We start from the raw sequence: 27,105 nt of genomic DNA, 5'->3' as shown, positions 1-27,105 counted from the left end.
TCAAATGCTTTGGCATTTCGTCTTCTGTAACGGAGCTCTGATAGAACAGATTTGTCTCCCCATACAGTGATCAGATCTAGTATCTCCCGTACGATCCATGCTGGAGCTCTGTTTGGATTTGGGACTTCATCGCCACCCGTGCTGATCAGAGATCCATGCTGGGCAAACAGGAAATGCAATTCAAAAGTTCGCGGGGCTTTTCCTGTCTATCTGGCCAGTGTATCCGAGTTCAGATTGCTTTCCAGAGCGGTCACAGTGGTGCACTGTGGGATACCACCTGGAGTCCAATACCGTCGATTTGCGGCCACACTAACCCTAATCCAATACGGTAATACCGATTTCAGAGCTACTCCTCTCGTCAGGGAGGAGTACAGAAACCGGTTTAAAGAGCCCTTTATATCGATATAAAGGGCCTCGTTGTGTGGACGGGTGCAGTGTTAAATCGGTTTAACGCTGCTAAAATCGGTATAAACACGTAGTGTAGACCAGGCCAGAGTGTATGTATCAGTGAGTGCCTTCATTCTAGATACTTTCCTTCCTTTCCACAGCAATATAGGTAGTTGTCTGGCAATCTTGAAGGATGCTGGCACATATTCACTAACACTAATGTCACAAGCTGTATTGCCATATAAGGCACGGTGGTGGGCTGTGTCACAGAAATGACCAAACAATAGCGAAATTGACAATGTTAAAGTTAATTCGCGAAAGAATTGTTTTTAAGATCCATATTTATGGAGCCAAAAATTAGAGTGTTAGAGTGAGTCAAATTTGCTGAAAAACACAAAAGCAAAATATGTGGTTTAGAAATTGAGGTGACTGAGAGACCCACTGCATAGTGCAATACTGACTACCATGTTCACAATTCTCAAGTAAGGAGCTGGCCCTCATGCAGGTAAATCCCACATCTATACACAGTTACTGTGCTTCAGTTTATAGACACTGAAGGTATGTTTACACAGCAAAGAAAAACCTATAGCTGGCCTTTGCCAGCCGACTCGGGCTTGCAGGGCTCAGGCTACATGACCCAACAGAGAATATTAAAAAAAAAAAGACCCAAGGTGGATGGGCTAAACATTTGAAAAAACTAAAAATGCCTCTCCATCCGTGTTTTTAATTAATCCCGTTTTTAATTTGTTAATCTTAAAAGAAGTAATTTATGAGGACTCACCATAGTCCGGGTGAAAAATCTGGCGAATAAGGAGGAGAAACCATTCTTTTGTCAAGCCACCCATATCAAGACCAGCCTCCCCTACAAATGTAACTTTCAACTTTTTTTTCAAATCTGCCCTCTTCCGTGTCAGCTATTAAAAAATAAAAACTACAATAAATCAGAGACTCACAACGTATCTAGTATTACAGAACTTCTAGATAAAACAAATGTGTTTATTTTTATTCTACAGCTATTAGTTGAGTGAAATATGAATCCATAAAGTTACTGAATTCTAATTCATAATTCAAGTTTATATGCAAATAACTGTTTGGATTGGGAGAGTTAGCTAATCATAATTGATTGGCCACCCTCCCTCCTGACTCATGAAGTCTCTGTCCAGGCTTGAAAGCCATCTTGGGAGTCAAGGCACCAGACAGCTCTCATCCACGCTCTCTCTGAGTAACTGGGTCCTGGCTATGGTAGCAGTGGATTAAAGATTTGGGTAAGAAATTGGAAGAAAGACTAAAGTATTTAATAATCTCGGAGCATGTGTAATTCTGTAGGCAAGTTAATGATAGACAGGTAAGGGAAGTGTCACTTGAGTCATTAAAATCTACTGAATCATAATTTCAATGGTATCATCTTTTTAACCGATGATGGCAATCAACTTCAAGCATTCCTTCCATTTATAGTAATCTGAAACCTTAAAAAAATATTAATCCGGGTATCATGTTCTGGGCATTAACTGGTAACACATTATTGTCAGTCAGGAGCCTCAGTAGAACTTCGTGAGGGCTGCCACGTTTGATATGCCTGTGTTAAAGTATAATTTTAAAAAAATATTTAAAAAAGTTTTCTTCATTGTATAGCTACATAATTGTCCTAGGCTTGTGCTGTTTGGTGCCATAGTGTTTGTGGGAGAAAGGACTTTCGAATGATACCCAACTTGAACAATTTCCAACCACACTGTATTATCAAAATGTCTACCAACCAGAGGACTTGGAGTGGGGACCCAGGGAGAAGTGAGCCCCCCTGCCATGCCACTGCAATTATGATTCAGTAGATTTTTACAAATCAAACAACACCCCTCCCTTATCTTGCTAACACTAGCTTGCCCACCACAGAATGAAATTTTACTATAATGTGCTCCTAGACTATAAAGCTTGAGGAGAGAAGGAAGAAATCACACAGTATCTAAAGAATTAGTTAGAAGAAGTTGGAATTCCTACCTTGGAATATGATACAATATAATCTGATGATTATGCACAGTATTCTTAATGGGTTACTTTATGTTCATATTTTTAAAATTTCTTTTTAGTTAGCATGTACTTACACAAAATGTACATAACTGTGTGTGTGTGAAGTGGGTAAATGTAAAGGAGACAATGACTGAAAATGTGGTTAGTTTCCTCAGCTACCATTACAAATGTTTTAAATAGATTCACTATAGAAATAAGTCCTATCAGACTGAATTCAAAATGTTACAGATACTTTTCAACAAAACATTAATTAATTTCCATCTTCTGTACCTCATCAAGTGAATCACTAACAAGGTGCATCCTTCTCACTTTCAAGTTCAGGAACAACATATTCATGTCAGGTCTCTGCCTGCGAGAGACTTTGTCCACTAGACTTTGCTATTTGGAATTAAAAAAAAATATTTTACACACACAACATTTTTGCTTAAGAAGCCAAATCAGCCCTCACTACCCAGTACCATTTCCTCTTAACAGTCACTTCTCCCTTATATGCAACACCCTGTCCTGTGACCTGTATTTTGATCTATCATTGTCTACCTGAGCAGAATAAAACTGACAATTAACAAGGCTTTTCAGGGAAATGTGTTCCTTCAAAATTATCTTCCACATTAATCTGGCTTGCCTGTCACTCATGGGCGTGGTGAAGAAAGATTCATATATTGCAGAAGACTAAGAGCAGCACATTATACTGTAGAAACACATTTATGAAGCTACTGCCGCCCTAAGCAAACTAAAACAAAAACACTGTAAGCATTCTTCATGGCCTTTTGCAGACTAGAAGTTACAGAATGACCTTTTTTTTTTTTTATTTAGAGGTTAGCCCTAAATTTCAGAGATTGCAATAAATAATTTTACAGAATGTTTAACAGATTAAAATGTATAACATTATTTTTACATGATTATTTATCACAAAGTGACTTACCCGTGCCATGCTTATCATCTGTTGTTCTGAGTCCCTCTGAATAATAAATTTTTTTGCTGCTATAGAAATAATGAATGGATACTGACAGAAAGAAAACCTGAATGGCAAAATAGGAAGTTAAATAAGGTGTAATTTTTACTAAAGATAATAAAACAAGAATCAATCTTTGTATTACTGTTTAGTAATTATCTCCTCCATTAATATCTCATTTGTAAATAACTCTTCTTCTGAAACAGCTATTGTTCTTTCTGCATTGTGTGCACAGATGTTAATTTAATCTTGTGCAAACCATTTTAGTGTTAACTAACAAGGACTTAGCATTCACAGTATTTGTATATACTTTTTCACAATAGATCTTTAATCTTTATTGTAGCATCTACCATCATTGCCCTTTCGTGTGACTGAAGAACAAAGCCAGCCACTATAGTATGCAAACAGCATCTTTGGTGTTAAATACTAAATTTGAATTGTTAAGCAGAGCTAATGAATAAAAAAAAACTTAATTTTTACATTATTTCGATTGCAAAAAAGATGTCTCATGTCTATTATTTTCCAGTCAATTAGAGCACATAATGGAAATACTTGTAATTTATGCTATTTGCTGGGGCCTGATTGACATCGGCAGCTGCAGGTATCCAGCATTTCTGAAAAAATCAGGCCATCAGTAACATTATTTTTCAATCAATCAGCAACAAGAATGATAAACGCTCAAGAATCCCAGAAGTGACAAAGACCAAGGGTTCTTTTGTTAGTTTTCTTTGTTAAATTTAAGCTTTCATGAAAGTGAGGGAATAGCAACATTAGCTTGAGCAAAGAACAGAGCATGTAGATGCTGTCCAAGCTTTCTCATGTGGCTCCGCTAGAATTCAATCATTACATGCAATGTTATTTGTCTCTCTAGCCTATTCTCTGACAACTGTGTAGAACATTATACATATCATAAAGATACTACAGTGAAGTATGACAGTCCCTCTCAATACAAAATTTGCCTTGGAACTTGTGCAGGAATTTGGACTTTGGGCCCCCAACACGTAAGGATAGTGTTAGTCCATTATACTATCTGTCAAACAACCAGTGTCATCTTTCATTTAATACCTAAAGTTTCTTTCATCCTTCACCTTTGACAATATTATATGGGCCACAAGTCAACAGTTAGTATTCTTAGTCATCAGAGGCATCATTCACTAAGGAAGACAGCAGAAACATTGATTCACCATGTAAACTAAAAATGAACTTACTAAATATTCTACACCACTCATTAAAAATCAATTTGAAACTAACTCTAAGACTGATAAAGTGGTCCACATGCCCTGTTATAGTACAAACACTTGCAGCTACATTAACAGACAAAAAAAAAAAAAAAAAAAGAAATGTATGTGAACCACATCAGCATTTCTATCAAGAATTTTTATAAAACCTAACAAAAAAGATTACTTACCAATAACTTTAAGTTGAGTGTATTTCTTTTGTTCACATTTATGGGATGTGTGGCCTGGTACGGCTGAGCTTCAGGAACTTTCTAGAAAGCACTCCACTGTTGCTCTGAACACTGAGACTCAAGCCTATACAAAGGATTATGGAGTCCAAAACCATCAAGTGAACTCCATAATTCCATGAGAACAAAGTTGTGAAGAAGAGAGAAAGGTGGGAGCAGGGTGTGAATATGCAGAGGCAACCCTCCTAAAGAACTATATTTGCTAGTGAATAATAATTTTCTTTTCCAAGGTTTGCCTCTTATATTCCTGATCATGAGGTATAAAACAGGATGATGACAAGTGCTCTCATGTGATCCTTGTTTGGGGAATGTAACTGGCAGCTAACTAGTGCTACAGTGGCTTCATTCACTGGCAGGGACCACAAAGGTGTAGGAGGCCAAGAGACTTATCCGCTTTAGGAAGAAACTCACTGACATTTGATAATTTTTCTTTAATGGAATAGTATCTTAGAAAACATTCTAAAAATCTCTCTTCAGGGGAAAAAAATGGCTTGCAAAGAGTCCAGGACTGCACCAATATAAGAAGATATCTTTTGAGTAGGTACCAGAGAAATTGAGCAATACCCATGTCACTTTCAGGAATTCTTCTAAGGTTTGTGGTATACAAATGCAAACCAGCCAGTTCTCCAAGTACAAGTAAATTGGAATATCTTAATGCCAGAAGTATGGTGCAACCACAGCCAAACAACTGTTAAATCAGAAAACAGTAATGACTGTTCCCTGCATTTAAATATTTGTGTTGAGTACGTCTGAATGAGATATGTAAGCATCTTTTTAAAAAGTTGATAGCTTTTGTCAAGGTTTTTTCCCCATTTGAACTTTAGGGTTCAAGAAGTGGGGACCTGCATGACCACTTTTAAGCTTAATTACTAGCTTAAATTTGGTACGCTGCCACCAGCCAGAAATCTGTGTCTGGCACACTTCTGTTCCCCCAAAACCTTCCTTGGGGAACCCAAGACCCAAACCCCTTGGGTCTTAAAACAAGGAGAAATTAACCATCTCCCTCTCTTTCCCCCCACCAATCCCTGCTGCATTTAGACTCAATCCCTTGGATTCTAAAACAAGGAAAAATCAATCAGGTTCTTAAAAAGAAAGCTTTTAATTAAAGAAAGAAAAGGTAAAAATTATCTCTGTAAAATCAGGATGGAAAATGCTTTACAGGGTACTCAGATTCATATAGACTAGAGGGACTTCCCCGCCCAGCCTGAGATTCAAAGTTACAGCAAACAGAGGTAAAAATCCTACCAGCAAAAAGACACATTTACCAGTTGAGAAAACAAACATAAGACTAATCTGCCTTGCCTGCTATTACTTACTATTAGGAAACATGAAAGACTGATTCAGAAAGATTTGGAGAACCTGAAATGATGTCCCATCCCCTCTCAGTCCCCGAGAGCAAACAACGAACCAAACAAAAAGCACAAACAAAGACTTCCCTCCACCAAGATTTTAAAGTATCTTGTTCCTCTATTGGTCCTCTGGTCAGGTATCAGCCAGGTTCACTGAGCTTCTTAACCCTTTACAGGTAAAAGAGACATTAATCCTTAACCATCTGTTTATGACACGCCCCCCAAATCTCAGACAATGCGGAACCACATTGGCAGTGATTTCTTCCTAGAACTTTAGAATAAACAGAGTAATAAAACACATGCACCTTTACATATACTACTAATCATGTAAAACTACAAGACTTTTCACATTTCAAGGACAATTTTTAACCAGTTGATTCTGGGAAACTTTCATGAGAGAGTGCATCAGCTACTTTGTTAGAAGCTCCTGAAATGTGTTGAATTTCAAAATCAAAATCTTGGAGAGCTAAACTCCATTGAAGCAGTTTTTTGTTGTTTCTCTTGGCAGTATGAAGCCACTTTAGCACAGCATGGTCGGTTTGTAGCTGGAAACACTGTCCCCAAACGTATGGGCATAGCTTTTCCAGGGCATACCCAATGGCGTAGCATTCTTTTTCACTGATTGACCAGTGGCTTTCCCTCTCAGACAGTTTCTTGCTGAGAAACACGACAGGATGGAAGTTTTGATCCGGTCCTTCCTGCATTAAAACTGCTCCCACACCATGCTCAGATGCAACTGTGGTTACCAGAAATGGTTTGTCAAAGTCTGGGGCCCTAAGCACAGGATCAGACATGAGTGTTGCTTTAAGCTGGGTAAAGGCCTTCTGACACTCAATAGTCCACTTAACTGCATTCGGCTGGGCCTTTTTGGTCAGGTCTGTTAGTGGGGCAGCGATTTGATTGTAGTGTGGTACAAATCACCTGTAATACCCGGCCAAGAAGGATTGGACCTGTTTCTTTGACTTTGGGACAGGTCAGTTTTGGATAGCATCCACCTTGGCCTGTAGGGGGTTTATTGTTCCTTGACCCACCTGGTGTCCAAGTTTAGTCACTCTGTTTTGGCCTATTTGACACTTTTTAGCCTTAACAGTTAGTCCTGCCTGCCTGATGCGCTCAAAGACTTTTTCCAGGTGTTCTAGGTGTTCTGCCCATGAATCAGAAAAAATGGCCACATCATCGCAGTAGGCAACTGCATATTCTCCCAATCCTGCTAGGAGACCATCTACAAGTCTTTGGAAGTGGTGGGTGCATTTCGCAGCCCGAAAGGAAGTACATTAAATTCATACACTCCTCATGGGTGATGAAGGCGGACCTTTCTTTGGCGGGTTCATCTAGCGGTACTTGCCAGTACCCTTGGTTAAGTCTATTGTAGAGATGAACTGGGCACATCCCAATTTCTCCAATAGCTCATCCGTGCATGGCATTGGATAGTTGTCGGGACGAGTTACAGCATTTAGCTTATGGTAGTCCACGCAAAAGTGTATTTCCCCATCTGGCTTGGGTACTAGAACCACTGGAGATGCCCATGCACTGGTAGAGGGGCGGATTATACCCATCTGTAGCATGTTTTGGATATCCCGTTCTATAGCAGCTTGGGCATGAGGAGACACTCGGTAGGGTGGGGTTCTAATTGGGTGAGCATTACCTGTGTCAATGGAGTGGTATGCCCGTTCAGTCCGTCCTGGGGTGGCTGAGAACAATGGGGCGAAGCTAGTGCACAGCTTCTTGATCTGTTGTCGCTGCAGACATTCCAAGCTTGTGGAGAGGGTCACCTCTTCCACGCCACCGTCACTTTTTCCTTCGTAGTAGACACCTTCAGGCCACTCAGTGTCATCTTCTCCCTGGGCAGTAAACTGACAAACCTTTAAGTCTCTGGAATAAAAGGGCTTGAGAGAATTAACATGGTACACTTTAGGCTTTAGGGTTGAGGTGGGAAATGTTATGAGATAGTTAACAGCTCCCAGGCGCTCTTGGACCGTGAATGGCCCTTCCCATGATGCTTCCATCTTATGGGCCTGTTGCACCTTCAAGACCATAACCTGGTCTCCTACTTTGAAGGAACGCTCTCTGGTACGTCTATCATACCAGGCCTTTTGCTCTTCCTGAGCATCCTTTAGGTTTTCTTTAGCAAGGGCTAAAGAGTGTCGGAGGGTGTTTTGTAGGTTGCTTACAAAGTCTAGAATGTTAGTTCCTGGAGAAGGCGTAAACCCCTCCCATTGCTGCTTCATCAACTGTAATGGTCCCTTAACCTCGTGGCTATACACAAGTTCGAATAGTAAAAACCCTAAACTGGGATGTGGTACAGCCCTGTAGGTAAAAAACAACTGCTGCAACACTAGGTCCCAATCATTAGAGTGCTCATTGACGAATTTACGTATCATGGCCCCCAAAGTTCCATTAAACCTCTCTACCAGGCCATTGGTTTGAAGGTGGTAAGGGGTAGCAACCAAGTGATTCACCCCATGAGCTTCCCACAGATTTTTCATGGTCCCTGCCAGGAAATTAGTTCCTGAATCTGTAAGGATGTCGGAGGGCCAACCTACCCTGGCAAAAATGTCTGTTAAGGCCTGGCACACAGTTTTAGCCGTGGTGTTGCTTAGAGCTACTGCTTCCGGCCATCGGGTAGCAAAGTCCACGAAAGTCAGTATGTACTGCTTTCCTCTGGGGGTCTTTTTTGGGAAAGGACCCAGAATATCTACAGCTACTTGCTGAAATAGGACCTCAATTATGGGGAGTGGCTGGAGAGGGGCTTTGACCTGGTCTTGGGGCTTTCCCATTCTTTGGCACACCTCATAAGATCGGACATAATTAGCAATGTCCTTGCTCATCCACTCCCAGTGGAAGGACTTCCCCAACCTGTCTTTGGTTCTGTTCATCCCAGAATGGCCACTCGGATGATCATGGGCTAAGCTTAAGAGCTTTCCCTGGTACTTAGTTGGACCTACCAACTGTTTTTGAGGATGCCAGTCTTCCTGGTGTCCACCAGAAAGAGTCTCCTTGTATAAAAGTCCTTGTTCTATAACAAACCGGGATCGGTTAGAAGAGCTGAGAGGCGGTGGGGTGCTCCGTGCCACCGCCCAAGCTTTCTGAAGGCTGTCATCTGCTTCCTGCTCAGTTTGGAACTGTTTCCTTGAGGCTGGAGACACCAGTTCCTCCTTAGACTGTGGACTTGGGTTTGGTCCCTCTGGAAGCGATGTAGGTGATGGGGTTGTTTTCGTTGATGGTGAACCGCTTTCTGCTGGTGCACTATGTGATATTTCAGGCTCTGGCTGAGCCTCTTGGGTAGGGCTGTCTGCTGCTTCTGCCAGTTCAGGCCCGCTGGCGCCCTCTGGCGTTGGGGTTGGACATGGGTTTGCAAGCGCTGGCATCAGTGCTGCCAACGGTTCTAGTGCTGGTTGCTTTTCCAGTTCCGGTTCTGGGACTGGAGGCACTGTGACTGTTGCAGTCGTTGGCAGGGGATACGGGTCCAACATCTCTCTCTGGGTCTCTGGTAACACAGACGGGGCCCTTGTGGATGGCTCAGGAACAGGGATGGGTCTGGAAGCTTGCCTGGCTTGGCTGCATGTAATCATTCCCACCCTCTTGGCCCGTTTTACCTGGTTGGCCAAGTCTTCCCCCAGTAGTATGGAGATGGGATAACTGTCATAGACTGCAAAAGTCCACATTCCTGACCAGTCTTTGTACTGGACAGGCAGTTCAGCTGTAGGCAAGTTTACAGATTTTGACATGAATGGGTAAATTGTCACTTAGGCCTCTAGGTTGATAAATTTGGGGTCCACTAAGGATTGGTGGATAGCTGACACTTGTGCCCCCGTGTCTCTCCACGCGATAACCTTCTTTCCGCCCACTCTCAATGTTTCCCTTCGCTCTGAGGGTATTTGAGAGGCATCTGGGCCTGGGGATCTTTGGTGTGATGGTGGTGTAATGAACTGCACTCGGTTGGGGTTCTTGGGGCAGTTGGTCCCAGTTCATTACATTTAAAACAGCGCCCAGCTGACTGGCCACTGGGCCGAGGTGGGTTGCTGGAGACTGTGAGGTGGGACAGTAAGGTGTCTGGGGCTTTCCTTGGGTTGCAGGTGGGGTCTTGGGTTGCTCCCGGTGATAGGGTTTATTTTCTGTTTGCCCCCTGTGACATTCGCTCCCCTTTCTAGTAGCTTTTTTCTTTTCTGCCACTTCCACCCATCTGGCTCCAATCTCCCCCGCCTCGGTTACAGTTTTGGGCTTCCCATCTAGGATGTACCTTTTTATTTCCTCAGGAACACCCTCTAAGAACTGTTCCATTTGCATTAGGAGGGACAGCTCCTCCAGAGATTTAACATTTGCTCCTGACATCCAGGCATTCCAATTCTTTCCAATGTGGTAGGCGTGTCGGGTAAATGACACATCTGGTTTACACCTTAGGGCTCTGAACCGCCGACAGGCATGCTCAGGTATTAGCCCCATTCTGATTCTGGCCTTGGTTTGAAAAAGTTCATAATCGTTCATGTGTTCCTTAGGCATTTCAGCCGCCACCTCTGCTAAGGGTCCACTGAGCTGTGGCCTCAGCTCTATCATGTACTGGTCTGTAGAGATGTTGTAACCATGGCAGGTCCTTTCAAAATTTTCTAAGAAGGCGTCAGTGTCATCATCTGCCTTGTAGGTGAGGAATTTTCTGGGATGGGAAACAGTACCTGGAGAAGGGTTGTTAGGGTTGGCTGGTACATCCGGCTTAACCTTTGCTAATTCCAGGGCCTGCTGGTGGGCCTCCCTCTGGAGCTCCAAAGCCCTCCGGTGGTCAGCCTCTCTCTCTCTCTTTCTTTCATCTCCATCTCTTTTTCTCTTATCTCTAGCTGCCTCCTGTGGTCAGCCTCTTTGGCTTTTTCTTCTGCGCCCAGCCTAGCCATTTCCTGTTTAACTGCTTTCTTGTCAATCATTTTTCTGCTTTCTTGTGCTGGCCACAGCCCCCTGCAGCTCAGGGCTGCTTGGTTAACAGAGATTTTCTAACTAGCTATACCCGAGAGGTAGAAAGAAAAAAAACCACAATTCAACTTGTAAATGCCTTTAGCTAGCTGTCTGCTGGCTCACAGCATGAAGCCTCCTCTTAACAAAGACCCTTGTTAAAAAAACTTAACACCTCTGTCCTCAGGCTGCTTTTCAAGCAGCTAGAAAGGAGAGAAAAAAAATCCTACTGGCTTTTGGTTCCTAGAAATCCCACTTCCACCATGTCAAGGTTTTTCCCCTACTTTGAACTTTAGGGTTCAAGAAGTGGGGACCTGCATGATCACTTTTAAGCTTAATTACTAGCTTAAATTTGGTACGCTGCCACCAGCCAGAAGTCTGTGTCTGGCACACTTCTGTTCCCCCAAAACCTTCCCTGGGGAACCCAAGACCCAAACCCCTTGGGTCTTAAAACAAGGAGAAATTAACCATCTCCCTCTCTTTTTCCCCCCACCAATCCCTGCTGCATTTAGACTCAATCCCTTGGATTCTAAAACAAGGAAAAATCAATCAGGTTCTTAAAAAGAAAGCTTTTAATTAAAGAAAGAAAAGGTAAAAATTATCTCTGTAAAATCAGGATGGAAAATGCTTTACAGGGTACTCAGATTCATACAGATTAGAGGGACTTCCCCCTCAGCCTGAGATTCAAAAGTTACAGCAAACAGAGGTAAAAATCCTACCAGCAAAAAGACACATTTACCAGTTGAGAAAACAAACATAAGACTAATCCGCCTTGCCTGCTATTACTTACTATTAGGAAACATGAAAGACTGATTCAGAAAGATTTGGAGAACCTGAAATGACGTCCCGTCCCCTCTCAGTCCTGAGAGCGAACGACGAACCAAACAAAAAGCACAAACAAAGACTTCCCTGCACCAAGATTTTAAAGTATCTTGTCCCCCTATTGGTCCTCTGGTCAGGTGTCAGCCAGGTTCACTGAGTTTCTTAACCCTGTACAGGTAAAAGAGACATTAACCCTTAACCATCTGTTTATGATAGCTTTGTTCAGACTTCATAAAGAAAGGATAAAGAATGATGGAAGCCAATATCAGCATTTGTAATTTGAATTTATTCATTAACTCTTAATTTTTTTAGCCTTCATATCATCATGGATCTATCCGATTTTTTAACATGAGAAATGATCTTGAATAGACAGTACATCCCCTTTGTACTGATCAGGCACCTTTCTTCTGTAGTTTCAAACTTTACAGAGAATTCTCCTCTGCTCTGAATAGTGTTTACTTAGTAGAAACCCTTATAAGCATATGGGAAGAGAACTGGGCTGCCCCATGGAATTAGATTGTGTGGCCCAATCAAACTTTAATCACCAATGATCCATGGTAATTTCACTCCACATTTCAAGGAAATTTCAAGTCCCCAACCGACAAAGATGACTAGAAATTAATGAATGGCACAGGTTTCTCAGGCAATTTGTTAAATGTGTTGCTTAGTGGATGCTGAAGCCATGTGAACATCAGCAGTCAAAAATGAACTACTATTTTTTCCCGCCTCCAAGCCAGGCAGATCATCACAGATATTAGCTGAAGGGAGGAGAAAGTCAAAGTTACTGGAGCTGATTGTGATAGCAAGAATGGTGAGGACTAAGACTACACACACAAAAAATACAGCTCAAAACTGGTATGCTTGTCCAGACTGGCTGCAGTGTTATGTTCAGAAACCCTACTGGGGATTTAGACTATGTAATATTGCAGAAACAAGGGAAAAACCCCAAAGTAAAAAAGAATTAAAATTACACCAAGAGTGATATAGCTGGACTAAACTACACTACAATCAAAAGCCAAACAAAATATGTCTGACTACAGATAATAGGTCTGGATGTCCACAGCTAACCAAGAAAAGGAAAGAACTGAGGTGGGGTGGAGGCCAGATAGCCCTCCTAAAGACTTTGTTCTGAATGTTCAGAGTCACAAGGAGGCTCTCTCGTGAACCCAACTGGCACTGTTTTCTAGAAAGTTCCTGAAGCTCAGCAGCTCTGGGACATACCTGTGAATATGCCAATGAAATTCTGTAGTTTTCTGAAGTTATTTGTACCATAATATTCCATGATACTAGAAATTTGTAAAATGCTTTTATATTTCCAAATCCAAATATCAAGCCTCACACTGAAGCCTGATCTAAAAAACCTGCAATGGTGCGAACAAATTCTGCCCTTAAGGTTTTCTTCAACTCCTACTAAAGTCAATACAAATTGCACATATATAAACACAAGGCCACATTTGGTTTTTAGTATCTAACTTATTGAGAACATTTCAGCGTACTTTGAAATAAACTAATAAAAAGTAAAATACAGAAAGATGTGATTAATCTGTCATGATTCAAGTCATCAAGATCCCTTCAGAAATCCTTAATGCGATGCTATATTGTTTAATCTGATCCAAAATTTTCATTTTGTAAAAACAAGCTTTTGTGAAATCAATGAAAAATGTTTTCATTAAAGATTTTTTAAATTCAAAGGAAAGTTTTAATAAATATTCCTCTTCCGTTTTCGTAACCGAAACATTGTGCTGATTCATGATAATCTAAAGTCTTAATTTCACTGTACAAGCTAAGCAAAATGCAAAAAATAAAAACAGCCTAAGAGTGAAAAATAAATTGAATGTTACATTTTCTTCCACTTTAATAGCCTGAAGTACTACTTAGAACAGGAGACTTGTTGCCAAAAGTGACAGTTAAAAGACTGTAAGCCTTCAAAGGCTTACACGTTTATCTTTATGCACTGAAAATAGTCCTGTTGACCGCAGTGAACTTGATCACAGTCTGTAAAGTTAAGCATGTGTTTAAGTCTTGGCAGGATCAGAGCCAAATTCTGGAAGGACACATATAGTATATGAATGTTTGATATGTTTTATATCAAAAGTGGTAAATGACACTTGATATTAATAGGTGTCTCTCTTATTGTGTGGAGGACAAAATAATTTGTATCACGATAAAAATAATTCTTATTAGAAAATTTGTACAGTAGAACCTCAGAGTTACATATGCCAGAGTTATGAACTGACCGGTCAACCAAACACCTCACTTGGAACCTGAAGTACACATTCAGGTAGCAACAGAGACCAACCACCCCCCCAAAAAACATGTATTAAATATAAACTACTAAATCATTAAAGGGGAAGTTTTAAAAAAAGATTTGATAAGGTAAGGAAACTGTTTCAATGTTCAGCTGTAAACTTCTGAAAGAACAACCATAATGTTTTGTTCAGAGTTATGAACATTTCAGAGTTACGAACAACCTCCATGCTTGAGGTGTCTGTAAATGAGGTTCTACTGTAATTAGACTTCACTAGCTGCCTTTTGTACTGTCAATATTAGCAAACAATGAACTTATATTACTGTCTACAATTTTTACCTTTTATCTGATTTAAATCAAAGTGTGAAATCATGGCCCCACTGAAGTCAATGGCAAAACTTACAATGACTCCAATGGGGTCAGGATTTTAACAAAACTGTCAAAGCCATCTATTTGAAAAAGACATGATGCTGAACTTTAAAATAAACAGACAAGCCTATAACGAACAACAAAAAAAAAGGGTAATCTATTTTTATTTATTGTTAGACAAAACCTGATTCCTGCCAGTTTCTCTTTTACCTGTGAGAGTTTCCATAACACTGCCAGTTATGATACTCTTCCATGAGATCAATATGATCCAAAGTAGAATTATAAAAATCCGTATATGGAATAATAGCAGGATTAGCTAGGCTATTTGCAGCATCTACAAAGAAAACATATAGAATCAGTATCAGGAACTCTCTCAAACTACTATCCCAATGAGGCACACCCATTTTCAAGTTATGTGAATGTCAAAATCAGCTGTTATACAGTCATCTTTTTTGAACCTTAGCTATAGTATTGCTATCACTCTGCTAAAATAAATATTGTCATGCTAGCACACCAACATTTAATGAGAATACTTTACAAACCACTATAATCAAAGAGAAACTAGACAAACAAGTGCTAATCTCAAGATCATTTTAAAAATATCTTTATTTTTCAGTTTGAATGTTAAAAAACAGTAAGTCTAGGGACTCAAATTGTAATCTCAGACATATGGAAATTTGACATGTAATTGATACACATAATTTACTTTTTTGGTATTTTATGAAGCAACAGATTTTGTCATTGAAATTAAAGTACCAGCTAATGCTTATGATCAGTGACTTGAAACAGGGGCCAAAATTCCAAGGTAATTGTTTCTGCTTCCATTTTTTCCAAATATACTTTAAGAATTTTCAAAATTGAAATTCCAATGGAAGTCTAAAAAGTATTTTACTCATCAACAACAGAAGACTGCTTTTCTTGAAAAAATATCTAAGTTAGACAGTATCTCAAGATAAGGGTGAAATCTTGCCTCATAAAAGAGTAATAAAACTCCTATAGACTTCAGTGTGGCCAGAATTTCACCAAAGAGTAGTCTATTCATATAAGACTTAAATAAAAAGAGTAAAGTATAGCCATCAGAACAATGGACACTTCTGATTAAGGAATCAATCCATTACTTATATTATTTTTCAACTCCCTGAACTCTTAATTTATCCAGATATTTCAAAACACATCTATTGACATAATATGTTATGTTACATGTATGAGTTCAATGCAGATTTAGTAAAGGAAAGAAGACACGGATGCACCCTAGGCCCTGCCTATTTCCTTTCAAGTTTCAATTCTCTATCACCTTATCTGAGCTTCATAATGAAATAATTAGATACTAAATGAGAACGAGATTTAGCCAAATTGACATTACATAGGGATCTGACTTTTAATCAACTGTTGTCTTGATGTAAAAAGAGGGCTCACAGTGTAGACTTGAAACCACGCCCCAAAACTGACCCAATATTTATGGCAAACAAGGACTCCTTTCAATAAGCCCAAATTTATTAGTCACAATGCATTTATTGCAATCAGTCAAGCAATACATTTGGGATTGCTAATCCAATGCAATGCTAAGGTTTGTAAATATCTGTTCATTCAACAATAAAAAACTTGTATAAAGTACTGCAATATAACAGGAGTTCTGACTTTCACTGGATGCGAAATAAGTTGAATGCTGCATATTGGAAATTTTTAAGATCTGCTAATCCACATGCATGTTTGCTAACAGGCTTGTGCCAGTGGGATTGCTGAATTTATATGTCAGCAACTCGTGGGCAACATCACTGAGACTGATATGGGCTATCTATGTGACTGAGAGTATCTCACATTCATTTGATGTATTTTCTTTTAAGGGGAAACAGGCTATATGCTGACCATTCAATATGATTTGTGTTCAGACTACCTACATCTTTTTATACGTATTTATGTGGTAAGAATACATGTATCCTTACTACAACATTACAGTCTTATGCAGTTGCTGGAGCAACCTACTGTATAAGCATTTATAGCAATATATACCTATTTGCACCTGTGAGCTTTGACTACCGTATATACTCGTTCATTAGCCCATTTGTTTACAAGTTGACCTCCCAAGATGAGCTTTCATGGGTGAATGCCCACTTCTTCAGATGCATGTGGTGGAAATATCCAGGGGCAGGTATATATATGCTAGAAAGCAAGCTAGAGATAACGAGGTCAGTTCAATCAGGGAGGATGAGGCCCTGTTCTAGTAGTTGAAGTGTGAAAACCAAGAGAGGAGAAACTGGTTCTGTAGTTGGCAAGCCATTCACAGTCTTTGTTCAATCCTGAGCTGATGGTGTCAAATTTGCAGATGAACTGAAGCTCAGCAGTTTCTCTTTGAATGGCTTGCCAACTACAGAACCAGTTTCTCCTCTCTTGGTTTTCACACCTCAACTACTAGAACAGGGCCTCATCCTCCCTGATTGAACTGACCTCGTTATCTCTAGCTTGCTTGCTAGCATATATATATCTGCCCCTGGATATTTCCACCACATGCATCTGAAGAAGTGGGTATTCACCCACGAAAGCTCATGCTCCAAAACGTCTGTTAGTCTATAAGGTGCCACAGGATTCTTTGCTGCTTTTACAGATCCAGACTAACACGGCTACCCCTCTGATACTCCTAAGATGGTTAGGTAAAAATAGCAAAAACTGTGTGACCCTTTCATAAGCTGACCCTATATTTCAGGGGTTGGCAAACTTTGGCTCCTGGCCCGTAAGGGTACGCCACTAGCGGGCCTGGACATTTTGTTTACCTGGAGCGTTCACAGGCATGGAGCCCCTCGGCTCCCTCTGGCCGCAGTTCGCCGTTCCCAGCCAATGGGAGCTCAGCTCCCCGTGGCTGCGGTTCGCCGTTCCCAGCCAATGAGAGCTGCAGGAAGTGGTGCGCCACTTCCCGCAGCTCCCATTGACTGGGAACGGCAAATCATGGCTACAAGAAGCCAAGGGGCTCCATGCCTGTGAATGCTCCAGGTAAACAAAGTGAAAATGTATTAGATATTCAATTCAATGATTCCACAGAGTTTAAAATCATCAAATTTTGGTGTAGACCTGTTTATAAGCCAAGCCCCACTCTTTGATGCATCACTTTTTTATGAAAAATATTCGTCTTATGAACGAGTATATACGGTAAATCTTAATTGGTCACAATTTTGTGGGAGAAGATCTCATCCCCTGAAGTGCAATATAAGAGGGTGCCTTCTCCCTAAATATACATACAGGATTAGGAAAGAAGTGATAGTTATGTAGACTAGATCACGTCTGCAGGGAAAATCTGCTTTTGGGTACAGTTTAAAGGTATTCTTCTAGGATAATGGAAAAAGCATTTGGTAGGTGTAGACATGGGTGCATTCTCCTCATCATGCAGTGGCAAAAACAGAAGTGCTGTGGGAACATCGTGGCCCTTTGCAGAATCTATTTTGTCAGTTATCATTTTATGTCTCTGTGCTAAAAAGAAAAAGCCAATATATCATAACATAATTATGAACTAAGAATAATCAATTTTAATTAGAAAAACTTACTGAATAAAGATAAGACTTTGGTTGCTGATGGAATCCACCAAGTACATTTTATCATGGGTGGGAATTCTTCAGGTTTTGCAGGGAACAGACGTAAAGAAATAAATTGCAGCAACCTGTCTACTAACTGCTTAAACCTCCTCTGCGAAATCCTAGAAGAAACATACTGAAGTTACTCTTAAGCTAGTACTGCCTCCACTGAAGACTATTATAATAAATTACCACATAATGGGCAAAATTCCAAATATAAAGTTTATTGACATCTGCATACTTCTAAACACTGACAAGTGGCAATATTCTTCTTTAAAGGATATAGCAATTCTATTGAATGCATCAGGCATACTATAGATGTGCTTTAATCTCTACATCTTTTTAGATTATTGTATCAAAAGTTACCTCTTTTCTAAATAGTTAATTGGCTCTTTATTAAAGTGGTAAATAGAAAGATAGAAATTATCTGCTCTCTGTGAAGTTTGTCTTTTAAATCTGACAACTTTTTTGAATTTTCTATTTAGAGACATTTTGCTTCATTGAAAAGAGACACTAAAAAGAACTTCATGCACTCTCGAGTATAGATTAAGTATTCTACAAACACTTTTTATGTTGTACAATACATAGCTTCCATGTATGTAGTAAGAGAAATGCACAATCTTTTAAAAGATAAAAAGCTCAAATTTTTAGTATTGTTTGGCTTTTCTATCCTGGCTGTAACAATGAAAAACATCAATCTTCATGTTACCGTCTTAACCAAGATAACAATCATCCTTTTCAAACAGTGAGCCAAATCAAATTATAGCTATCAGAGTTTTTGGTAAACTAGGACACATCTCAGCTTGAGGCGGAAATTTTTACCTCCTTATGGAAAAGCTGCCCCCAAACCTAGCAGATAACCTGCTAGGCCAGGCTCATTCAGACAGAAGTCCTGTATCCACATGAGGCTACAGCCCCAGTGGCCCCTACTAGCACAGCTCCAACAGGGCCACTCTTCCACCAATGGGATCTGTGCAAAAGTTAACATAGCCTTGTAACTTCCATGAGTTTAGGAGAACTATGTATGTACCCCACAGCCTGCTCCTTCCTGCTGGACTCTATGTATGTTTAAAAAAATAAAACTTTTCAGTTAATATAATTAAAGCTTGTCAGAATACAAAAACTTTCATTATCAATGAAAGTACATTAAAAATTGTGATCCTATATGATGGAAAGTTTGTTTTTTTTACTTTTTAAACCAGTGAGCTAGGAAATGATGGTCAGCTTCTGCCAAGGTTGCTATCTGTCTTAGCAAGTGAGCATAGATGACATAAGTAGATGTGTTACTAAACTGAGGATTCTGCAAAAGATATTAAAAACATGTTGTTAGTACCGAAATTAGTATTAAAAAAAAGCCATTAGACTTTTCCAACCAATACAATCATGGATGAAAATATCATTTTGAAAATTGGTTTTAAACAGAAATCAGAGGTTTGTTTATTTAACGAAGACTTTGCTATAAGTGAACATCAATTAAAACATATTGGATAAGCAATACTCAAGAAAGTTTCAATATTCTTATAGTTGTGGTTAGCATTGACCCTACAGCTCAATATTATATACAACTTTATTGACATCTTCCAGGATTAGAGCATTAGTCTTAATTTCTATCATCACCCCTGCACTGGTCTGATCATATTCCCACTATCACAGCAGGTTACATTTCACACAATTCACAGTTGCTTCCCCTCCCTGGTGTACTGAAAACCTTTTCTCCTACATGAATTAGATTCCCAGCTGACTTTATCCCCAAATACTGGTGAACTGCTCTCTTGTGTACAAAACACATCCAACAAGCCTCATCTATGTTAGTAAAGTTCAGACTTATTATTGATCACTGATGCAACTCCACTGGTAGCAGCAACAGTCAAATGCTAGTATAAATAAGACTCAGGCATTCTTACCTCTGTATCATGATGCATTTATCGATAATATTTGTATGTTTTCTGCAATATTACAGTCTTATTTAATTGTTGAAACAAAACTCTGCTCAAAATATGCAGAAAGTAGCCTGTTGGGAAAGTGGGCACAAAGGTAGATCAATGCAGGAGAGCTGGGGATGGGAAGGAAATAAAATAACCCACTTTGCTCTCTCATCCTGCAAGATGGCAGTTTCCAAGCAGTAAATTTGTATTGTTTTTTGCATGTTAATCAGAAAGAAAGCCTTTATTTTTCATACAAATTTAAAATTTTAAAAGAAAAAACCCACAGCAGTAGACTTTTCTGTAGGGTAACTGTAAATATTTCAGTACATAGTTTCCATACAGAAGGAAATTAAATATAAATCCATTTAATGTAAAGCCTCTCAACGTATATTTTTAATTTACAGTACACTTTAGTTACACTTTGATTGTATACAGAATTGTACATCACGCATTAAACAGGTTATGTGTTTTACTAAAAAGCTTCTATTTTTCTTACCTGTAAAAGTATACAGTATGCTCTAAGATCATCTTTTGTTCGTGGCCTAAGAACAAACAAATTTATGCCAAAATCATATGTAAGTATAAGAAAACATTAACAGTCACTGAAAACATGTATCTAACTTCTCAGTTTTGCTTCTCCAAAGATACCATATCTGATGATCTTCTACAATCTATACATACTCTGGATCCCTTACACTGATCAGTCAGGAGAAGCAAAATTAGTGTACCATTGTAAACCATAGGCTGAGTAACCCACCATCCACCTACTTTCTGCCATAGAGAGTACTTCCAAAGTTATTATAAGCAAGAAGCATGTTACTGTAATTTACTATGTACACAGGGAAAATGTCTTCTAAAAGGAACTCAATATGATCCTGAAGAACACTTTGAAGATACTCCAAGATGACTGACCTTACGTATTCCTGCAACAATATAAATAAGAAGCAGTAGACATGCCCAGATAAGAGAAATTGACAAGAAAGAACATTTCTCTTATTAGAGAGACTTGTCCATTTATCCTTTGCATAAAAAGCATAGCCAGAAGTGAAAAGTAGACAGGCAGGGAAAACAAGGTTCGGTCAGAAACACAGAAAGCATAGAAAAACATTGCTGAAGCACCACTTCACTGAATACCCTCATATGAAACACTATATGAGGAGATACCCAGAACTCCTCTTTGGAATCAAATGTTTGCTTTATACATTTCCTTGATTGATGCTCAAGATTTCTCTGCCCATGAAAATGAAGCTGATTTAGAGGAGTGTGTCCACAGTCCCTCCAAGGAGAGACCTTTGGCCTTCAATGTTTTACTAACAGCATTTGATTCAGGAACAGACTTTGTCCTTTTTGGATTTTCTGACTCCTATGTTGAAGACTAATAAAAAAAGACAAAAACGTGATCATCAATACTGTTCTGTTCTCTTAAGATAAATCTTGAGAACAAACCAAAAATCTGAGATGTATCAGTTTTCTTTTTGAGGACATTTTAGATTAGGGTAAAATAACAGGATACTAAGACATGGGATACACTTCTAAGTCTGAAATCCTGAGGGTTACTTTGTTCCCTATGGAATGTGCAGTAATGAGTCTCAACTAATATGACTTTTGATAATGATACACTCTGAGGAAGTGTTAGCCATGAGGTAAATCCCACATGGTAAGTCCACGTAAGAGTATGGAAGTAGAAGTCTCTAATGAATCCCTCTCATGAGAGCAGAAAGCAGGAATCATTCTCAAATGTCATTAGTATTACAAGCATAATCAAACTGCCCATTTGTTTCTGACATAGGAAATGTTGCAGAAATCCTGGTGTGCTTTTTGTAATCATGCTTTCATAGTTTAGAAAAAGTGAATTCATTCTTGTAGCATCTGTTGGAGCTGTGTGAAAAGAGCACACAATTTCTGAATGGTCTATATTTCTTGGGTCAATTGTCTTCAAGAGATTTTAATCATGACCTTGTTGAGAGTTTCACCAAATGATCCTCCTCCATGCAAAGGTGTTAAAAGGTTACCAGTTGCTTTGGTGGTTAGCTTTCCATAAACACAGCTATGTTTGTTTCCTGACAATGGTGGTTGGGATCAGTGATCTTGTGGACAAATCAAACTGAGCTAATGGCATCTAATATGAAAGAAGAGATGAGAAGTCTTCAAGATGGACTGCATTATTTTGTGTTTGAAGGCTGTAGTTTTTCAAGGATGGAATTTTCAGAAGCTCTCAGCCCTGGCTTACTTCTGCTTCCATTTAGGTCAATGATAAAACTCCCATTGGATTTAATGGAACTAGAGAAGGTCAATGCTGAGAACGTTTGAAAAGCCCACCCTAAGTCTCCTGAACTATAATACAGATGCGCCAGCAAAGTACATGGCAGAGAATTTCCTGAAGGCCTGAATTTCCTTGGAATGGTGATTTGACCTTCCCGTCCAACATACTGCTTAAGAAAGAAATCTTCCTTAATGAAGAAGATTGTTTCCTTCATCATGCCTGTCAATACAGCATCCCTCTTAGGCACTGTGGACAGTTCCTTTCTTTGCAGCGTATTCAAAAGTTTTTGATCTGCTAGTTTATGCAATTGCTTTTTCATGGCTGCTCCCATTCTGAGTTCCTTAAGCAATCATTTCAAAGGAAAGTCCATGTGCTAGTAGAAAAATACATGATCACCTAGTTTTTAATGGATTCCTTCTTGCCTTTTTTTGGTGAGGACTCCAGAGCCAAAACAATCCTTTTAATCATGGTGCTGCAGTATTCCATGGGACAAAAAGTCTTTCTTGGAAGCTTAGTTCAGATTTTAAAGAACAGATTAAAACAGTTGTTCTTTGAGGAAAGAGAATGAAAGGAAGTGGTTGAGTTGGAGGAGGAATCATATAGCACTTCCAAAGCTCCTAATGTTTTCTTCTGTTTCTTTAATCTTGGATCTTAAGATGCAATCATGGATCTTATGTCCGTGACCGAAAGTGTCTATGGATTAAGAGGGAGAGAGGGGGACGAATAAGCTTTTCTAGTGCTCATTCCATATAGGATCCCATTGCTCTCCATTAAATAATTGACTGAAAGAGACCTTTGGGAAGACCCTTACCAAATTCTGGCTACTCTCTAAGTGAGGGGGACCTTGAGCAACAGGAACAATGTCAGCCAGCTAGCTATCTTAGCATCTTTTCTCTTTTCTATATTTGTACAGCACCCAGCACAAGGGACCCAAACATCAGTTAATATAAATATTTATTAAAAACCATTCCCACATCTTAGGGGTGGGGGGAATCTTATGGAATGGGAGATGCATGAGGAGCTGGGAATAGTGTAGGAAAAGAAGGAGTTCCTCACTGTTTTTTCTATCTTAGAGGAGCATGGATGCTCTCATCGCCCTTCATGGTAGAGGATTTGCCGACTTGCCTTTTTGTGCTTTGTGACTGGTGTATCAGTGTGGTTTTGCTACTTCTTGCTATTATTTACTTTCTTGCTGCTGTTACTGTCACTGCTGAGACTTGCCTCCCTCACTGAATTTTTTGTGTGACTCTTCAGGCTCTTCTGTTTTAGGCTACTGCTGTTTGCCTAGCCCCTCTACCCAGCAGAGCTCTATCAACCAAAAGAGGCAGTAATGACCAAGAGTGGAGTGGGGAAAATAACTCTGTCTGGAACCCCATCGTAAGCCATTAGCCTAAGTGCTGCCCTGGCAATAGAAGAACAATTTGCATTGCGGAGAGGCAGCAGAGAGAAAAGATTCAGAAAGTAAAAAGCTGAACAGAAAAAGAGGGCTTCCAGCTGAAAAATAAAGGTTTATTGGAAAAGCATGAGAGAGCCCCAGAGTCGCATAACAACTTCCTAAGAAATTTCTAGTAAAAAGTCAGGGAGAGGCCCTCTTGAACCAGTGCCCACCATGACTGAGGATCTATCTATATTGTAAGAAACACAGAAAGGATCAGAAAAAAACCTGTGTGTTCTTAACTTCGGTTTGCTAACCCACATTGGCCAACTTGAGTTAAAATAGCAGTGAAGACATGGCTAACCTGGTTTCTAACATGAGCTTGAATTTGAGCCTTACAGGGAAGCCTGGGGTTAAACATGAACTGCTATGCTGAGTTTGCCATGTCTTCATAACATGAGTAAGCTAATGCAGAAGTTGAGCCAATCAAAAATAGTATGTTACCCTCCTTGTCTCTCCTACCTAATTTAAGTTTTTTTGCAGTGTAGTAATACCATGAGAGCTCCAGCTATTTCTGATCAATCACTCAGAGGGGATTTGACTAAGATGTAGATGATCAGCAGCATGTGAGATCCTTGTCATGTATTAAAGAAAGATAATATATTAGTACAATAAATCCAGATTTTCCAGTAATGTAAATATGTGCAAATGCTGGTTATAATTACCCTTTCCACTCCTGTAACAGACCATTAATTATTCCTTTTAGGACAGACTTCTGAATATCTTGAGGCTAGGGAAAATGTAAAGAAAAAAAAACAAACAGCATTAGGTTAAACAGTACACTTCTTTTTTACAGTTCATATAATACAATTGTTGAAACATGACAGTAGGATAAAACTCTTATTTAAAATATTAGGAATAGCTTTTACTCCACAATAAAATTCAACTTTTTATTTTGTCTACTTTACAGAAGACAGAGAACTAAAATAACCCAAACTAATTATAATACAATTAATATTAAGAGGAAATTTATATGCATACTATTCTGCTACCTTCATTGAGGGAAATGCCCAGGTTAGTTCCAACTGGGACTACTCAGGTGCATAAAATTATTCATGTGTAAATGTTTATTGGATTTTGCCCTTTGTAACATTAATAGATCAGTAGAAGAATTAGGGCTTTTATTGTTGTACAAAGAAACTAGGAGAAAATGTTAAACTTACTTTTGTGTCATTAAAAACTTGACTTTACCACACTACTGTATTTGTGTTATCCCTATACAGTACTTAAAATGGGAATATTGCACATACAAACCTACACTGAACAGTAAATTTTAAGATTCTAATTCCACCCATTCTATGGGAGAAACTGATTTTAAAGTAATCTGAAACTTTCAATGAAAATTGCATATGTAACATTATTTTACTTACAAGTCTCGGATTACTATTTAGTTCACCTAGCTGAATTTTGAATAGTAGGTCTATAGGTAAATTAGATTTGGCAAGATTTATTAAATTGGTTATTAAAATTCTCTCATTTTAGGACTGACAACTAAATATGTACATATCAGATTTAATGCAGAACTAATAATATTCAGTTTCTTAATGAGTCACTGAATATGCAATAAATGCTACCTTCACTTTTCCACATTTCCAGTCTTCAAGGTTCCATTTTACTAATATAGAATTAAAATACTAATTTTCTTATAATCATAATAGAAAGAATGACCTTATACTGATTTTAGTACTAGGTTAATTGTATAAGAAAGCTGACCTAATTTTTTCCTTCACCCAAATTACCTTATCTACAAAAGCTAAATGCCCAGGGTCTACTGAATACTTCTCGATCATTCTAGCTCTAGTCAACAGAAGCTCTTGTTTAACAGCTTGATTACATCTGTAAAAATTAGGAAAGGCAAACCCCATCAATCTAGTCAGTCTAGAAAAAGTTCAATAAATATTTTCTTCTTTTCATATATAAACTTAAACCTTTTACTTTGCAGACCTTTCAAAGCTTTGCTTGGTAATACTACAAACAGAATTTGAAACAGAAAAAACAATCAGGGGAGCAAGTGTGTTTTCACCATAGCTACACTTTCCAATCAAAACGTTATCAGTTTATTACATTTTCCGCAAATCTTTATTTAGATGTGACACCACAGGAGGATTATTAAAGTAATATAAATTATCAAAGCAACAAAAACAGAGACCACCTTGACAAATCACACCTAGCTAGGCTCTAATTTGGTTAAATAAAATATCGTTTAAGTTACCAGAAGACCTTATCTTACATTAAGCCCTATTAAATAGGCACAAAACATTTCAACTGGATGCAAACACGGATTAAAAAAATGTTTAAAAAAAAAAAAAGCCACATCATCTAAAAAGTATATCACCCAAACTTAGGGAGATGGATTTAGAGTGTGAGTCCAGTGAAAGTGATAAGATAAATATTGCACCATTGTTTTGAATCAATACACTGGAAAGCAATATGTTTTTCTGTTGCACAACTAAGTTTAACTTTTGGTATCACTAGTGTCTCTTACATATTCTATATCAGGGGTCGGAAACCTTTCAGAAGCGCTGTGCCGAGTCTTCATTTATTCACTCTAATTTAAGGTTTCGCGTGCTGGCAATACATTTTAATGTTTTTAGAAGGTCTCTCTCTATAAGTCTACATTATATAAATAAACTATTGTTGTATTTAAAGTAAATAAGGTTTTTAAAATATTTAAGAAGCTTAATTTAAAATAAAATTAAAATGCTGATCTTATCAGTTTAGTGTGATCCTTTTCCTTGCTGGTTTTCCAATGTGCACTACAGTAGGGAGTGGCTGAGGCCAGGAGCAGAGCTCCGGGTTGGTGGCCGGTATCCCAGGCCAGTAGTGGGCTGAGCGGAGCCGGAAGTCTGGACATCGGTTGGCAGTGGGGCTGGTGGCCGGAACCCCAGACCGGCAGCGGGCTAAGCCGCTCAGTCCACTGCTGGTCTGGGGTTCTGGCAGGGGTAAAAGTAACTTAAATTTCTTACAGGTAGTGTCGTATTACAACCCCCCTCGGGGGGAGGAGCTCAGGGGCTGGGACGTGTGTGTGGGAGCATTCAGAGCAGGGAGTTGGGGTGTGGGGGGAGCAGGGCATGGGGTGGAGATGTGGATGGTGCAGGAGTCAGGGCTGGGAGTATGGGGGGGGAGGAGTCAGGATTGGATGGCGTGAGGGGTTCAGGGCAGGAGGTTGGGGGGTGTAGAAGGAAGGCCCGAGGGGACAGGGACTTGGGGCTGGCCTGGGACAGTCCCGGTTGCAGAGGGGTTACCTGGATAGTGGATGGGTCCCTGCCCCACGCTGTTCCTGTTTCTGCCAAGGAGGCAGAAAGGCGGAGGGGGGGCACGTTCGGCTCTTCGGCGGCAGGTCCCTCACTGAAGGAAGGACCAGCCGCTG

The 27,105-nt window shown here is 39.4% G+C and overlaps 2 protein-coding genes across 2 annotated transcripts in view; both read right to left on the bottom strand.

Moving 5' to 3' along the window:
- Positions 1 to 27,105, bottom strand: part of HECTD2 (HECT domain E3 ubiquitin protein ligase 2) — a 103,496-nt gene that overhangs the window by 21,486 nt on the left and 54,905 nt on the right. Inside the window, exons 6-13 of the mRNA XM_050959394.1 lie at positions 24,401 to 24,465; positions 20,534 to 20,579; positions 19,303 to 19,412; positions 18,086 to 18,234; positions 14,763 to 14,886; positions 3,332 to 3,428; positions 2,680 to 2,787; positions 1,169 to 1,301 (exon numbers count right to left, since the gene is read on the bottom strand). Of these exons, the coding sequence (XP_050815351.1) occupies positions 1,169 to 1,301; positions 2,680 to 2,787; positions 3,332 to 3,428; positions 14,763 to 14,886; positions 18,086 to 18,234; positions 19,303 to 19,412; positions 20,534 to 20,579; positions 24,401 to 24,465 (832 nt within the window). The remainder of the gene's footprint in view (positions 1 to 1,168; positions 1,302 to 2,679; positions 2,788 to 3,331; positions 3,429 to 14,762; positions 14,887 to 18,085; positions 18,235 to 19,302; positions 19,413 to 20,533; positions 20,580 to 24,400; positions 24,466 to 27,105) is intronic.
- On the bottom strand, positions 5,851 to 8,414 carry LOC127054067 (uncharacterized). The gene is made up of 2 exons (XM_050959752.1): positions 7,821 to 8,414; positions 5,851 to 6,343 (listed from the first exon to the last, which is right to left on the bottom strand). Exons 1-2 carry the CDS (start codon positions 8,401 to 8,403, stop codon positions 6,309 to 6,311), a joined length of 618 nt encoding a protein of 205 aa, XP_050815709.1. The 5' UTR covers positions 8,404 to 8,414; the 3' UTR covers positions 5,851 to 6,308.

Source organism: Gopherus flavomarginatus, chromosome 6 (genome assembly GCF_025201925.1).
Source record: "Gopherus flavomarginatus isolate rGopFla2 chromosome 6, rGopFla2.mat.asm, whole genome shotgun sequence".
Lineage (NCBI taxonomy): Eukaryota > Metazoa > Chordata > Testudines > Testudinidae > Gopherus > Gopherus flavomarginatus.
Note: the sequence above shows the minus strand (reverse complement) of the source record. Positions and strands in the feature narration are given on the sequence as shown.

What these genes read in the sequence shown, in the direction of transcription:
- LOC127054067 (XM_050959752.1), bottom strand. Translation starts at nt 8,403, where the DNA reads ATGAAGCAGCAATGGGAGGGGTTTACGCCTTCTCCAGGAACTAACATT. An exon ending in ATACCACTCCATTGACACAG is followed by an intron (nt 6,344 to 7,820) that starts GTAATGCTCACC and finishes TTACCTGTAAAG; the next exon opens with GGTTAAGAAGCTCAGTGAAC.